We start from the raw sequence: 15,684 nt of genomic DNA, 5'->3' as shown, positions 1-15,684 counted from the left end.
TAGCAAAGACTATCTCCTTGATTGAACTTGAGTCAGACTCCTCTGAACTCTCTTCTCAACCAGGCCCTGACCTCAGACTCTGTCCTTGTCCTACTTGGTCCAGTTTTAGTAAGAATCCTGGTGAGTCAGTATAGCGAGAATCCCCTAGTCCTGATATGTGATAAAATTCTTCATCTTGCCCATCCTACCCCCATCATCCTCCATGTCTTATCACTCTGGCCTGCCTTCACCAAGAATCCTGTCAGGTCAGTTTAGGTAGGGTCCCCCTTATTCCTGATCTTTCCTCTTAATAATTTTCCATCCACTGACATCCACTCTGCTCGTTGGCTGTAAATTCCCACTTGTCTTGGTATTTGGAGTTAAACCTGATCTCTCGCTACTGCTGCAAAACCCCCACTGCAGTAGTCCCTCTTGAACAGTCCTCCTTATCATCTTTGACAATTTCATGAATATTTTTTTCTTTATTGACATTATCTTAACTTCTAAAAGGACACAAAATATTCAAGTATTTTAGCTTTTAATTTAAAAAATTTCTTATGACCTAAGATGGGAAAAGAATTTACCAGAGGCTTATTTATTCAACATTTATTTACTAAGTCGAAACAATTTCACAAGAGGTTATTGTGGTTGTGAAATATTCTTGGAGGTTTACAGCCTCTGTCTCCCACTACACAGGTGATGTTGTGGTCCAGGGAAGCTCCTGGGGAAAGCCCAAAAGCTTTTTGGAAGTCTCAGGCACTGCTAAAGAAAGGGAGTCTTCTCTTCTGAGTCACAGTTCATCTTCATTTCAACTACCCTTCTCTTGATGCTGAGGAATTCAAATGTAACATATTAAATATGTAAGAAAGTACTTTAGAAATTCTAGGGAGTGTTGGCACTGCATATTCTCTTAGTTGTTTCCAAACATTTCTAGGACTAGATTGTTTTACAGTTTGAATGTGCCCTCTAAAAGTGTATGTGTTGGAAACTTGATTGCCACTGTAAAAATGTTAAGAGGTGGGGCTTTGGAGGTGATTGGGCTATGAGGGCTCTGTCCTCATGAATGGATTGATGCTGTTATCATGCAAGTGGGCTGATTATTGCAGGAGTTTGGTCTCCTTTTCCTCTTCATAGTGCCCTCTCTCGTCTTCTCTTGCCTTTTTACTTTTCAGCCTTCTACAATGGGATGACCCTCATCCAATGCTGGTGCTATGCTCTTGGACTTCCCAGCATTCAGAATCATTTGCCAAATAAACTTCTTTATATATTACCCAGTCTGTGGTTATTCTATTATAGCAACAGAAAACAGACTAAGACAACTTACTAGTCCCCAAATGAGCAAGTCATCAGGCCCAACTATACTCTTGGATGCATGTAAAATAACCAAGAATTTTAGACCTGTGTTACAGCCCAACAGGTTCTTGCCTGCTGCACAGATAAAGCCAATACACTAAGACAACACTGTTGCAGCAGAGAAAGAATTTTAATTATCACAAGGCAGCTGAGCAGTAGAACAGGAGATATTTCTCGAATTTGCCTTCCTGAGACCTCAAAGGCTATGGTTTGTAAGGATAATTTGATGGGCAGGGAGCTAGGGGTTTTGCTGATTGGTTGGGGATGAAATCATAGGAGATTCAAACTGTCTCTGGAAGCTGAGTCAGTCTCTGGGTGGGGATCACAGGACCAGTTGAGTCAGTTCCTTTGTGTGAGTCACTGATCTGGGTGGCATCAGTTGGTCCACCTGAATTCAAAACTCTGAAAAATATCTCAAAGATAAATCTTAGATTTTGATCATAGAAATGTGATTTATAAGAGCAATTAGGAAAGTTCCAAATCTTGTGACCTCTGGCTACATGATTCCTGAACAGTAAGCAAGCTAAAGAACAATGGCTGATTATCAGTTAACTATGCTTATAGGTTGGCAGAATTCAGGCCCTTACCATAATTCTAACCTTGTGGCTTTTCATTAGTTTTATGAAGTCAGTTTCAGTTCCCAAACAAGAAAGGAGTTAGTTTGAGGAAGAGACTATTATCATCATTGCTTTAAAGTTAAACCATAAGCTAAATTCCTATCATAGTTTGGTTGGCCTATGCCCAGGAATGAGCAAGGACAATTAGCTTGTGATATTAGAAGCAAGATGATGTCAGCTGTGTTAGATTTATCCTGCTGCTATAATCTCTGCAAAGGCAATTTCACCTGTAGCACAGCCAGGTCCGTGCTAGTTGCTATGTGATCAGTAATTCCAAGCTACAGAGTTCTACCAAATCATTCTGGGCTATCACTGATACAGTATAAATTCAAGCAATGATTAAGGAATGTTTAGTGATTAAGAAAAAGCTAATATTCCAGTACTTTCCTACTCTAATTATTGGATCATTCTATGAAAATACATATTTTTAAAAGAAAAATTTCTAGCTTAAAAATTTTTTTAAACCAATTAAACAATAATTATTTTTAAGAAGGTTATAATCTTGACTCTCAAACAAATGCAAAATGAACACATATCAAAGATTTTGTTAGCTCAATAATTAATGAGATAACCAGTAAGCTATTAGAACCAATTCAGGAAAGGATCCAAAAAGCAAATGAGTATATAAGCCTATCAGAAATACCAAAATACATTTGCTTAATAGATGCAAACTGGCCAATATCCACAGGGCAATAATCAGTTGCATTCCACTATACATGTATGCTGTGCATTATTATGGACCAGAATCATTTGCCTCATGATTAGTTTTCTACAACATAAAGAGTTGTAAAATTGTTCAAAGAAAACTTCAAAACACATAGAGTCAGACAACCTAGAAATGTATGTTTTCAATAATACCTAATAATTGAAGACATTCCATAATCAATCTTGGCCCATTCCCAAGTATTTCATAATTTCTTTTTCTGTCAGATTAACTCTTCATATATTACTCTTTCCATGGTTATGCTCTTTTGATGTACCTGGCCATTTTCTCAAGTTCACCTTATTTGAGAGATATCTGAGGAGCTTTCCCTTTTGTTTGATTCAATAGTACGGAAAAAAAGAACATGTCTCCTACTACAAACTCCAAGTTAAGAGTGTATGGAAAAGGTCACAGTAAGCTGGGTACCTGGAGGGAGAGGCAAAAGAAAGAGAAAAAAGAGAAAGTATTAAATCATTTATATCATAATTTCATGGATAATACTACAGAATTAAACCTCTTTGTAGTCCCTTATTTCATGGGTTCTGGCTTATTGGCTTTAAGAGACATCTCAATTTAGTAATGGTTTTTTGGAGGAGAAAGAAAATTTGAAAAGGATAAAATACTTCTTTAGAAAATGTAGTTATATTCATACCATGGCATATTATTCCCTCAGTAAACAACAGTTTAAACCCTTTTAACATTCTTCTGAATTACTTTGTCCGTCACTTATCATGCATATGACCTGATACTTTCATAGTGCATTTCCTGATTGAAACCTTTTTAGCAGCTTTGTGATTGAAAATGTAATCTTAAAGCATTTCAAAGAATGCTGGGATATTTTCTTCATAATCCACCCCATACTCCTACTCTTTCTACACACACTCCAATTTAATTATATACCTGAGGTTATATAGCTAATTTTGAAAATTATAAGGAAGGTTTTGATAGCTTACCACCTAAGCAGTTGTCCTCAGCATAGCATTCATGGGTTATTCACTTTTCCTAGCTTGGAAAATGCTGTGATCTATTCTGAAAGATTGACAAATCCTTCTGCCTTTAACTGTGCTGGTTGGCATCCAACAGACAGTCCTTTTGAATAACCCAAGGCCAAAAGATTTATTAACTTGCACAAATTTATCTATTTGCATGTGTTTTCTATTCTTGGGTCCTCTGTAAAACATTTAATTGTTATTTTACAAGAGAATCACTTGGTTCATTTCTTGAGTGATGAATATTTGCATCACTTACAGTAAATTTACATCCTCTGGTGCTCTTCATTCTCTTCTGCATACACAGACTTTTTCTGTTCAGTTCTGCCATCACAGTACAGTCCTATTGAGGACAAGTCTACATCCAAGTTTAAGGAAAACTCTACGGTGAGAGGCAGGGCCAATGGAAACAATTCAACTGAGGGAGCAAGGATAAACAAATAGCCTAAAGTACACACTTGTCCAGGCTATGGCACATGCACAGGAAATGACAGCTCTGACACACAATTGTCTGTATGATGATCAGCTGATTTCTTTGGACATTGATTATAAGATTTATTAGAATTGGGAAAGGGAAGGAACACTATACATGAGGAATTTGTGAAATTACAGATTTCTAAAATACAGATTGTTTCACAAAGTGTGATCCCCCCTTTTTTTTTTTGAAAAGTTTTTTTGTCAAAGTTCTTAGCTTCATTGCTGCTGATCTAATTGTGCCTTTCTCTTAGCAAATCAGGAAACAAAGGCCTGGAAACTTTAACTTATTCCAAGTTTCACCAAGGTAGCTAGTATTAACCAAAGTTAAAGCAGTGATTTCCAAACTCCCAGTTGTCCAAACACCCATAATAAAGTTTTCACCAATCTGTGGCAACATGAAAAAAAAACAGTAGTGAATTTTTATGAATTCAGAAATACCCACTTCAAGGGATTCTTTTATTTTCATGTTGAAATATTCATTTTTTATGTGATCGATGTATTCATTCTTTTGTATGATTATAAGAGGCATCATTTTTGTAAATTTGTTTGTTGCCACCCCAATATATTAGTAGAACAAAAATTTAGCAGTCCTGTGTAGGTTCTTTCGATTAAAGGAATTACTAGTCCTTTGCATACAAAAGTCTGAGAATTAACAGGCAGGGGAACTTCCAATACAGTGTTCTTTTTGTTAGGCATTTCTCCCTAGTTACTTCTTGTGGCTTTTTTCTTTTTTCTTTTTTTGCTGGAGAAAGGTCCTCCCTCAAGCATTTTTCTCAGCTACCAAAGGGCACCTCTCTCTTTTTCTCAACTCACAATTGTGAAACCATTTTTTATTATTTTAAAATAATTGGGTTATAAAAAAGCAACAAGATGCATTTATGAATAATCTCCTTATAAATTAGATGAACTACCAGGGAAGTTAAAAAACACTGTCTTTTTTTATAATGCTGACTTTCAGTTTTGTGATTCATCATACCTCAATTACAAGAAGTTCCCTTGTTTTAATGAAGTGTTTTCTAAAGTAGTATACACATATGCACTTATATGCAACTTAATCTACCACTGGCGACAAAGCAGAGAAATGCAAGAAATAAGGGTAATTTATTCATAGCTAACCTACTTCTACCTTTTCTACTACCATAGCACTATCTACTACTATTCTGGTACTGCCGCCCCTTGCTTTTATGTAAAGGCATTTTACAGAGTAGCTAGAAAAATAATAAATCTCCAAAGTAATTATCTATGTGAAAGTAACTCATTTGAGAATGTATTGATTATTATGATTAATAGTAGGTCTCTGGCATTTTGTAGACTAATGTTAATATTGTAATGTTTTGGTACCACCTTCTGCGGTTGTTCGAGGTAGTGTACTTGTTATTATATTACGTGTCCAGTCATTGGTGACGATACCACTTTGTCGGGCTGGAAAGATGGAAACACTTTTTCAAACAAAAGAAAAAATTGAGCTACTACTACTGGGCTGAAAGTAAATTAGGCTCAATAATTTAGAAGTGACAATTACTCTTGCTGTCTTGCTGTTCCTCTGATACAGCATTATAGGCCTTTACATGTCACACTATATTAATTTAATAAATATTTATTTGGCACCTACTATGTGTAATTCATTAGGTGCTCATTCTCATTATCCTAAGATATGGAAAGATGAATATCCTTCCATTTGTGCCCTCAAAAAGCTTAGGACAAGAGATGATCCATGTATGAAATTACCTGTAACAGAAGGAAGCAGTGGTATGTGCTATTGGAGAGGTAGAGATAGAAATTTGCCAGTATTTCAGAGGAGGGAGGAAGTTGCTGTTTTAATTGAAGAACCAAGCGGGTATTCATGAAGAAGATGAAAATAGAACAGAACCTGGAGAAGTGCTTTGGATTTGAACGTATGGAACTTGGGCTAGGTTAGTTTTGGAAACAGAACTATATAAGCCAGTAACAGGAGAGGAAAATTCTGGTGTATCTGATGCAAAAGGGAGTCTGGCTAGAGTTACAGGATCCATGAAGGAGTAGTAAGTAGAAAGTTATGCTGGGTCACAGTACAAATGCTGCGTTATATTCAGGACTAAAGATTTTGGGCTTTGGTCTACAGGGATGAGAGAACTCCTGAGGTTTGTAAACATAGGAATAAGCTGGTCATAAGGAGTATCAAGACAATTGATTTGGAGGCTCAGCATATGTTGGATTGCAGGGGCAATAGCAGTTCAGAGAGTGGCTGGGAACGAGAACCATTGGTATAGTCCTTGAGATGCATTGAGAGGAAGAACTGCCATCGTGGCTATGGGAATGGCCATGGGATGATCAACAGGAGAGGTGCCAGGGTGCAACATGGAATGAGTGTTTGACAATGAATTGAACATGAGGGAAAAAGAGATGAAGGAGAGTCAAATGCTTTTATGTTGAAAGAAAAAGAGTAGGTTTGAAAAGATAAGGAGGCCTGTTTGGGCCTCCTTGAATTCAAACTGCTGGCTGGCGTCAATGAATAAATATCCCAAGAACAATTACCAGTGCATATCAGAAATTAAGATAAAAATGAAGCCAGAGCTATAATTTTACTTATTTGGGAATAATCTTAATAGATATAATAGTTGAAGTATCTTTGTTTTGAGAGTTCACCAGTGGGCGTGAGAAGTGTTCTACCAAGAAAAGAGAAGGGCCAGGACTAGATCTGTGGAGAATATCAACACTTAAAATGTAGAACAAGGAAACCACTCCCTCCAGCCCCCACCCAGCCAAAAACCTAGAAACTAAAAATAACCACCCAACACTCAGGAGAAGTCAGAGGCAGCAGAGGCAGAGGAGGGAGCCAGCAACCAGCAGCAGAGAGGCTAGAGCAGGCTAGCAGAAGTAATTTTGCTTGCAAGCTGGACATCTTGCCTTCAAAAGGAAGAAAGATCACTTAACTGTGGATAGACACGTGTGTTTCCAGAGCAGAGTTATTTCAACTCTCTGAAAGACTTCCCTGACAGGGTCTGCTCCCACAATTCACAGCCACATGGTCCAAATTTCTTGGCAGAATGTGTCATCAGTGGCCTGCTGCCCACTGCCCTGGCAGAGCCCTCTCCCACAAACACAATGGGAGCTCTTTCCAGGAGTCTAGAAGCCCAAAGATACATCTGTGGTTTTGACATCCCGTTTTCCCCAGTAAGAAAAACCAGCAGAGCTGCAGGTCCATATAACATTGCTTTTTTTTCCATCTGACCATCTGCTGTACACCAGAGGTTTTTAACCCAAGGTCACTGAATATTCTGGCCAGTGGATATAATTTTCTGCTATCCACGTGCATGTATTTTCCTGCAGGGATGATTTATTCTTCTCCTCATTCTTAAAAAGATATATTTTCTTAAAAAGTCACCATAGGCCAGGCACGGTGGCTCACGCCTGTAATCCCAGCACTTTGGGAGGCCGAGGCGGTTAGATCACTTGAGGTCAGGAGTTCGAGACCAGTCTGGCAAACATGGTGAAACCCCGTCTCTACTAAAAATACAAAAATTAGCCAGGACCATGCCTGTAATCCCAGCTACTCGGGAGGCTGAGGCAGGAGAATCGCTTAAACCCAGGAGGCAGAAGTTGCAGCGAGCCAAGGTTGCACCATTGTACTCCAGCCCGGGTGACAAGAGTGAAACTCCATCTCAAAAAAAAAAAAAGACTTGGAGAAAATAAAATATGATGTACCCGTAAAGGACACTTGGAGCTTGCATGGGTAGAAGTTTTCTGAGTAAATCAGTGAATGAGTGGTCAGTGAATGTGATGCCTAGAACATTACTGTATGTTAACCATAGAATTTATAAACACTGTATACTTTGGCTATACTAAAGTTATTAAAAATGCCTTTCTTTCTTCAATAATAAATTAACCTTCACTTACTGTAACTTTTATACTTTATAAAGTTTTAGATGTTCAAAAAACTTTCTGACTGTTTTGTAATGCCACTGCGTCTAGCTCCGGTAGTGTACAGCAATGTCCTAGGCATCACATTCACTTACCTCTGACCCACTCACTTACCCAAAGAACTTCTACCCATGCAAGCTGCGTTCAGTAAGTGTGTGAGTGTGTAACGACACTTAGCTTAAAACACAGACACATTGTACAGCTGTAAAAAAGCATTTTCTTTGTATCCTTATTCTATAAGCTTTTTTCTAATTTTCTACTTTTTATTTTTATATTTTTACTTTTAAACATTTTTGTTAAAAGCTAAGACACAAATACACATATTCACCGAGGCCTGCACATGATCAGGATAATCAACGTCACTGTCTTCCACCTCTATATCTTATCCCACTAGATGGTCTTCAGGGGCAATAACACCCGTGGAGCTGTCATCTCCTGTGATAACAGTGCCTTCTTCTGGAATACCTCCTGAAGGATCTGCCTGAGGCTGTTTCACAGTTATTTTTTTTTTTTAATGATAAGACGTATGGTATAGTAAATACATAAACCAGCAAAATAGTCATTTATTATCATTATCAAGTATTGTGTATTGTATGTAATTGTATTATACTTTTATACAACTTGCAGTACAGCAGGTTTGTTTAAACCTACCCCATGCATCACCACGAGTAAAGCTTCTGCCTTTTCCTGGAGTTCTCTGGAGTACAAAAGGAAGTAAGAATGCCAAAGTGGTGGCAGCCCCCCAAAGGTGGCTGAAATCAGTAGACTAGCAAGGCTACTGTGCTCTTGGCACCTGGCTTTATCCCAATGCTGCATGAGTGACAGAGCCTGCCCTGCAGCAGCGCACTCCGTCTCCCATTAGCCGTCATCCCATTAGCAACGGAGGTGATGAGAGTTCATATTTACAAAGAGGGTGAGACTTACCTTCCTAAACAAGCAATAACTATTTAAACTTGCATACAAATGCAGGAGGGTGAAGGGGTGAGGGCAGAGGACTTTGGAACTTTTCAGATGAAAAAACTGATGCTTCTAACATTAAAATGTGAAGGACTTCCAAAGTCACCAGGCAGTTCTCTGAAATTGGAGTTACAAATAAATGTTACAGGACTGATGAGGATCTTCTGATTCATAAGCCTGTTGGAATCACTCTGCTCTTCAGTTAAATGTGTATGTACTCTGTTAATTGAGTAATGGAGACTATTAATGCTCGACCATAATTAAAATACAGTTTTCCAAATGCTTTTGCTCAATATCACTTTACATGTTGTTTCAGTGATTTTATTAAATGATTAAGAACAAGTAAGTTACTTACTTGTATGAATAAACAGTTTAGCTTTCCAAACGCCTGCAGTGACAGAATGGGAGAATACAAAGGAAAGAGGAAATTGTGTCCCCAGTGTGCGCAAGTCAGGCTGTTTGTGGGAAGACAGGGCTTCTGGAACACTGGCACGCCAAGAAGCAGAGATATTATTCAGAGATATCTGGGCTCTGATGGTGCTTTTTTTCTCCAAGAGAAAATGTGGCATTGATGCCCTTCAATTTGGTTCAAGAACCTGATGAGCCTGATCATTAGAAACATTAATTTAAATAGAAATAACAGTTTGTTTGGTGTAAGCTGAAATGGTAACATAAGTCTGAATATAAATGGAGTGTGTCGTAGAAAGAATTCAGTTTCATTCTCAACTTTGGTAGGGGGCTCCTCCTCCGTGCCCAAAGATTGTCACGGACAGCAGCAGCCTCATAGGAACCAATATGTGAGAAACAATCATACAAGGATGTGCTGAGTCTGCTCCTTCTCTGGGTTACCACTTCCTGTGGGCTCTGCAACCTGGAATGAATAAGCTGGGATTTGAGGCAGGTATATGTCTGATCTCTGCTCACCAGTTGGTAACCCAGCTGCAAGGTGCATTTATTTTATAAATGGGTGAAGTGACATTTTCAAATGCCTAGCTGTGCTAGTTCATCTTAAGCCCTGTAAATATCTTTTGGTTTTCATTGTACTTGTCCTAGACCTATGTAGTTTAGTGGAATCTGGTGTAAGTCCATTCAAAGTCATGATCAAACCGTATTTGGTAAGGCTATGAAAAACTGATAAATTAGTTTCACCAAACATGACTTGTAATTACTTGTTGTATAAGTAACTATACATACTCTTAACCCCATGAGGGTGGGGACCATGGTGCCTCGTTCCTGGGAGAATCCTCAGAACTTAGCTGTCTTATTTGTTCATTTGACTATTAATTGACTTTTTAAAAGTAGAACCTCCCAACATATCCTTCCATGAGACTTCTGTTATAGAGATAACTAATAATTAATATGTAAATTATTGTTTTTTAGACTTGAAACTATCACAATATGGCTCTCCTTGGACTCTTCTCTTTGCTGGTTCTGCAAAGTATGACTGTAGGGGCCACTTTCCCTGAGGAAGCCATTGCTGACTTGTCAGTGAATATGTATAATCGTCTTAGAGCCACTGGTGAAGATGAAAATATTATCTTCTCTCCATTGAGTATTGCTCTTGCAATGGGAATGATGGAACTTGGGGCCCAAGGGTCTACCCAGAAAGAAATCCGCCACTCAATGGGATATGACAGCCTGAAAAATGGTAAGAATGATCAGGTTTGATTTCTCAAGACATTTGAATTTGACTTTAACTCAGTTATGTTGTCTTCTTATTCCAGATGCAGCAATATTTACACAGGGTAAAAAATAATCTCATTGAAATGGTACGCCTAGAAGGATTAGGAAACCCAAGAAATGTGTTAATTCCTGGTTCCATTTCTGGCTGAATGAATCTCAGGAAATTACATCTTTTAAAAATTATTATGATTTACATAAACTCATTGTGATTTAAAAAAGCAAACATTATTCTGGAGTTTTCAGTCTAGAAGGAGAGGCACCTATTTATCACACAAATAAATAAAAAATTACAAATATGATGAGTACTACAAAGAAAGACAGCATAGTTTGCTAAAAATATCAGAAATTTTTGCTTAAAATCAGCAGTATCCTTTTGTTTAAATAGCATCCAAGTTTTTTTTGAAGTGTTATCTTATTATAAAAATTCTATGCATTGGGGGAAATTTCTAGCCTAATGGTATTTTGTAATCACTTTGACATGATGTTTGATTTCTGTTTTAATGCTCTGATATACATGTAAATTAGCACATTAAAAAGTTAAAAATTAAAACAATTTCTAATGGCTTTTCTAGTTTTAAAATTAAAAGGTTTACTGAGTAAAATGTAAAGGATGATCTTGAATTTTAAACTAGATATTTGTTTCTAATAGTATAAAGGAAGTCTAATTTAATCAAAGTAACCTAGTAATTTGAAAGAAAACAATCTCTGTAGATTGTAGCAAAATAACAATGAAATAAAAAATAATATCAGTAGATGATATTAACTTGCAAAAAGTTCATTTGAACATCTAGAAATAGTACAAGTATTGGACCATATTAATGTGGGGGAAAGCCTGGCACTTTTCCCCTAGGTGCCTGTTCGGTTAATCTCCCTTGCTGTGCTTTAATGCTCCTCCACTCTCCTTGACCTTTCACCATGTTTGTTCTGCAAATAAACTTATCCTTTCTCATCTTTCAGGTGAAGAATTTTCTTTCTTGAAGGAGTTTTCTAACATGGTAACTGCTAAAGAGAGCCAGTATGTGATGAAAATTGCCAATTCCTTGTTTGTGCAAAATGGATTTCACATCAATGAGGAGTTTTTGCAAATGATGAAAAAATATTTTAATGCGGAAGTAAATCATGTGGACTTCAGTCAAAATGTAGCCGTGGCCAACTACATCAATAAGTGGGTGGAGAATAACACAAACAGTATGTCACTTGGATCCTTTCTTCCTCTAGTAGCTTAGTTTTAACTGTCTTTAACTTCTGAAGGTATTTCCCCCTTGCTCATTTTGCATTTTGAATGTTTGGGGCATTTAGTTAGGTATCTAATAATAATTTTGTATAGATTATGGTCTATTTGAGAAACATTGTTATGAATGAACATTTGAGAAAGAAGTTAAATCTTTTGGCATATATAGAATTTGGCAGTGATAATCTGAAATCTGTACTCTCTGATTGATGGGTTTCCTCTGTAATCTTAACCACTTTATGGAATTTTGCTTGTCCTATTTAATAAATTAGTTACTAGATAGAATGGCAGTTGGCTCTCATAACAATATGATTAAAATAGAGTAAGAAAGAGTTAAAAATCAGAGTTTATAGATGTTTGTTGGCTTTTGAACCAAAGAACTTCATTAGTAATATAAAACATTTGTATATGATTCATTTTCAAAAGGGCAACTTATTTTAAGCCCCCCAAAATGGAGAGGAATTAGAATGAGATGCATTCATTCTAAATTTTATTGCTATTTTATATTTTTTAAATGTATTTAGGGTTTCCAAATGTTTCATAGTTTAGCATTTTATTTTCCAGTTTTACTAGCAAAATAATTGAAATCACAGTCCAAAAATTGAGACTAAATTAAAAGTAAATGTTTATAGCTGTTCATTAAATGAAGCCATGTTTTCAAAGCTACTCAAATCATGTTAATCTTGAACTTTACATTGGAACAACAACAAAAATAACCCTGAGCAGATACTCAATCTCCCTTAATCTCCAAGATGCAGGCACCTTTTACCTTAAGAAGTGCCGTGATTAATACAATGAGAGAATACAGAGCAAATTTTTGTCTTATGTTTGTTATCTATGAGATTAAAAAAGATTATAATAAAAGAAACTTTAATTTAGTCTTTTAATATTCAAAGAATAAATCAAGGGTGATAATCCATATGAAGTAGATTCAACTATTAAAACCGATTTGTTTTCAAACTCCTTTAGACACTTTTAGCAAACAGCAAAGACCCAATATCTTTTAAAATAGATTTGAAAAGGAATAGTTCAGATGATAAACACTAATGCATCATGATTTAAACTGGCTTTCACTCATCTGTTTTCTCCTACCCAAAAGCAATTGGTATATTGACAGAATGATGTCCAGTATACACAGGGAAGAACTTGAAATTGGTAACATTTAATCGTGTACATTGTTCAAGAATAAACTTAGGGCTGGGCATGGTAGCTTATGCCTGTAATCCCAGCACTCTGAGAGGCCAAGTGGAGTGGATCACTTGAGGCTGGGAGTTCGTGGCCAGCCTGGCTGACATGGTGAGACCCCATCTCTTCCAAAAATACAGAAATTAGCCAAGTGTGGTGGCTACTCTGTAATCCCTGTAATCCCAGCTATTCAGGAGACTGAGGCATGAGAATCACTTGAACCCAGGAGACAGAGTTTGCAGTGAGCAGAGATCATACCACTGCACTCCAGCCTAGGTGACACAGCGAGACTGTATGTAAAAAAAAAAAAAAAAAAGAAACAGAATAAACTTTGAAGCATTTATTGAGTGGTTACTCTGTGTTAAGTTTTACATGCATCGTTGCAACTAGAAAGTGATGAAGTCTAAGCTTATATTGTATGTTGTTCTGTAGTTTGTGTATCAAGATGCTGCTAGTATTATTTCAGGTGATATGGGTGTTTTGAATCCCATTAATTGCACATATATATGTGTGTGTGTGTGTGTGTGTGTGTGTATAGTTTGTGTGTATATAACTCTTTTCCCTTTGAAAGTAAGATACTTTTTATTTTCATTATAAAGTTGGTGTACAGTTTTTCTGGACCACTCTATCAGATGGCGGTTTGAAAATCTTCTGGTGCCCCTTTGTCTTCCAGTTTAATGTGAATTTTTATCTATTCATTTTTTTCCTAAATAGATCTGGTGAAAGATTTGGTATCCCCAAGGGATTTTGATGCTGCCACTTATCTGGCCCTCATTAATGCTGTCTATTTCAAGGGGAACTGGAAGTCACAGTTTAGGCCTGAAAATACTAGAACCTTTTCTTTCACTAAAGATGATGAAAGTGAAGTCCAAATTCCAATGATGTATCAACAAGGAGAATTTTATTATGGTAAGACATTTTTTACTTTTATTTCTGTCTTCTTGCAGTATATCAACACATTTCTAAGAAAAACATGAAGTATTCATTACTCAAACTCTTTGTCAATCTAATTTGGGCTACAATTCAATTTTTCTGGCTCCATTTTTAAAACCCTCTAATTCGCTTCTGAGTAAATATTATATTCATTGATGGTTTCCAATGTATTTTCAAATATATAAGTCAACCACGTCTGCAGAGTAGCTTTATTCATCTGAAAATACCTGACATTGTGTGAGAATGTTCTGATTTACTCCAAAAACTCCTTTGGTTTAGGATGGGTTTTAGTGGACCATATGTTCCATGAAGCACTTGATTTGGGCTCTGCACCACTTTTAAATTACAAACATTGTTCTCATAAGGGACTTTAAAAAAAAATTGATTTTAAACATGTGTATATATGGCTAAACATAATTGTTTGTTTATACTTTATTGAGAGCCTATAATTTTTAATATAATTCAGTATCTTTGGCATTATTTTCAAAGATGTTTTATTGGACTCTTCAGAAGTTTAGGGTATTAGTCCTTCTTGTCTACTATATTGACTTGTAATAATTTGTTAAGTCATAATCAGAAAGTTAATTTTTAGCCAAGTATATGTTAGAACTAGTAGTTTTATTCTATTTAAAAGCACAGTACAGACCAGCTGCTGTGACTCATGCCTGTAATCCCAGTACTTTGAGAGACAGAGGCAGGAGGATTCCTTGAAGCCAAGAGTTCGGTCAGTTTGGGCAATACAGTAAGACCCTGTCTCTACAAATATATATATATATATTTTTTTAATTAGCTAGGCATAATGGTACACACCTATAGCCCTAGCTACTCGGGAGGCTGACGAAGGAAGATCGCTTGAGCCCAGGAGTTCGAAGCTGCAGTGAGCTATGATCATACCACTGCACTCCAGCCTAGGTGGCAGAGCAAGACCCTGTCTCTAAAATTATATACATATAGGTTTTATATGTAGATAAAACGTTTTGGCCATATACGTGTGTGTGTGTGATTTGGCTAAGTTCATAGAGCACAAAGCGAATTACCTCATTTACCTAATTACCTAATTTGGAGATACCAATTTTCACAAATATAGTAGCTGAATATTATACAATGCCTAGATTTCATTTTGACTCTGCAAACTTTGCTTTAAAACTTGTAGTTTTCATGATAATAAAGTGCCAGGTATTAAATGGTCAAATTTTCCCTTCTTAAAAATCAGGTGAATATTGATCAATGTGCTTTACATTCAACTTGGAGCCAGGGCTTTATTTTCCCAACCAGGACTTTTCATTGTTTCTAATGCCACACTTCAGATATATTGAATTATCCCATTTAAAAATAAAAAGCAAGTCTTGAATATGTGTTATTACAAATGTGAAATAATTCTGTAGATTCTGTGGAAATAAAGTAATTTATACAGAGCTGTGAAACTATTTGAATTTTAGGGCCTAATTTCATATAAACCTGCTTTTTATCAGGTGCATGAATTTCTTTATATCCTATATACTATTTGGGAAGAAACATATATAACAAATTTAAACCTTTTTATTTTTTTTCAGATTATGTTTCAGTAGTTTTGGGAAACAGGTGGTTTTTAGTTACATGGAAACATTTTTTTAGTGGTGATTTGTGAGATTCTGTTGCACCTGTACCTGAGCAGTGTACACTGTCTTTCATCCCTCA

At 36.5% G+C, this 15,684-nt stretch overlaps 1 protein-coding gene across 2 annotated transcripts in view; it reads left to right on the top strand.

Moving 5' to 3' along the window:
* Positions 1 to 15,684, top strand: part of SERPINI1 (serpin family I member 1) — an 86,491-nt gene that overhangs the window by 40,943 nt on the left and 29,864 nt on the right. For both annotated transcript variants that reach the window (XM_007972179.3, XM_007972182.3), the window contains exons 2-4: positions 10,356 to 10,623; positions 11,616 to 11,846; positions 13,789 to 13,983. In XM_007972179.3, coding sequence (XP_007970370.1) covers positions 10,374 to 10,623; positions 11,616 to 11,846; positions 13,789 to 13,983 — 676 coding nt within the window. In that variant the 5' untranslated portion in view covers positions 10,356 to 10,373. The remainder of the gene's footprint in view (positions 1 to 10,355; positions 10,624 to 11,615; positions 11,847 to 13,788; positions 13,984 to 15,684) is intronic.

This window comes from Chlorocebus sabaeus, chromosome 15, assembly GCF_047675955.1.
Source record: "Chlorocebus sabaeus isolate Y175 chromosome 15, mChlSab1.0.hap1, whole genome shotgun sequence".
NCBI classification, from domain to species: domain Eukaryota; kingdom Metazoa; phylum Chordata; class Mammalia; order Primates; family Cercopithecidae; genus Chlorocebus; species Chlorocebus sabaeus.
Note: the sequence above shows the minus strand (reverse complement) of the source record. Positions and strands in the feature narration are given on the sequence as shown.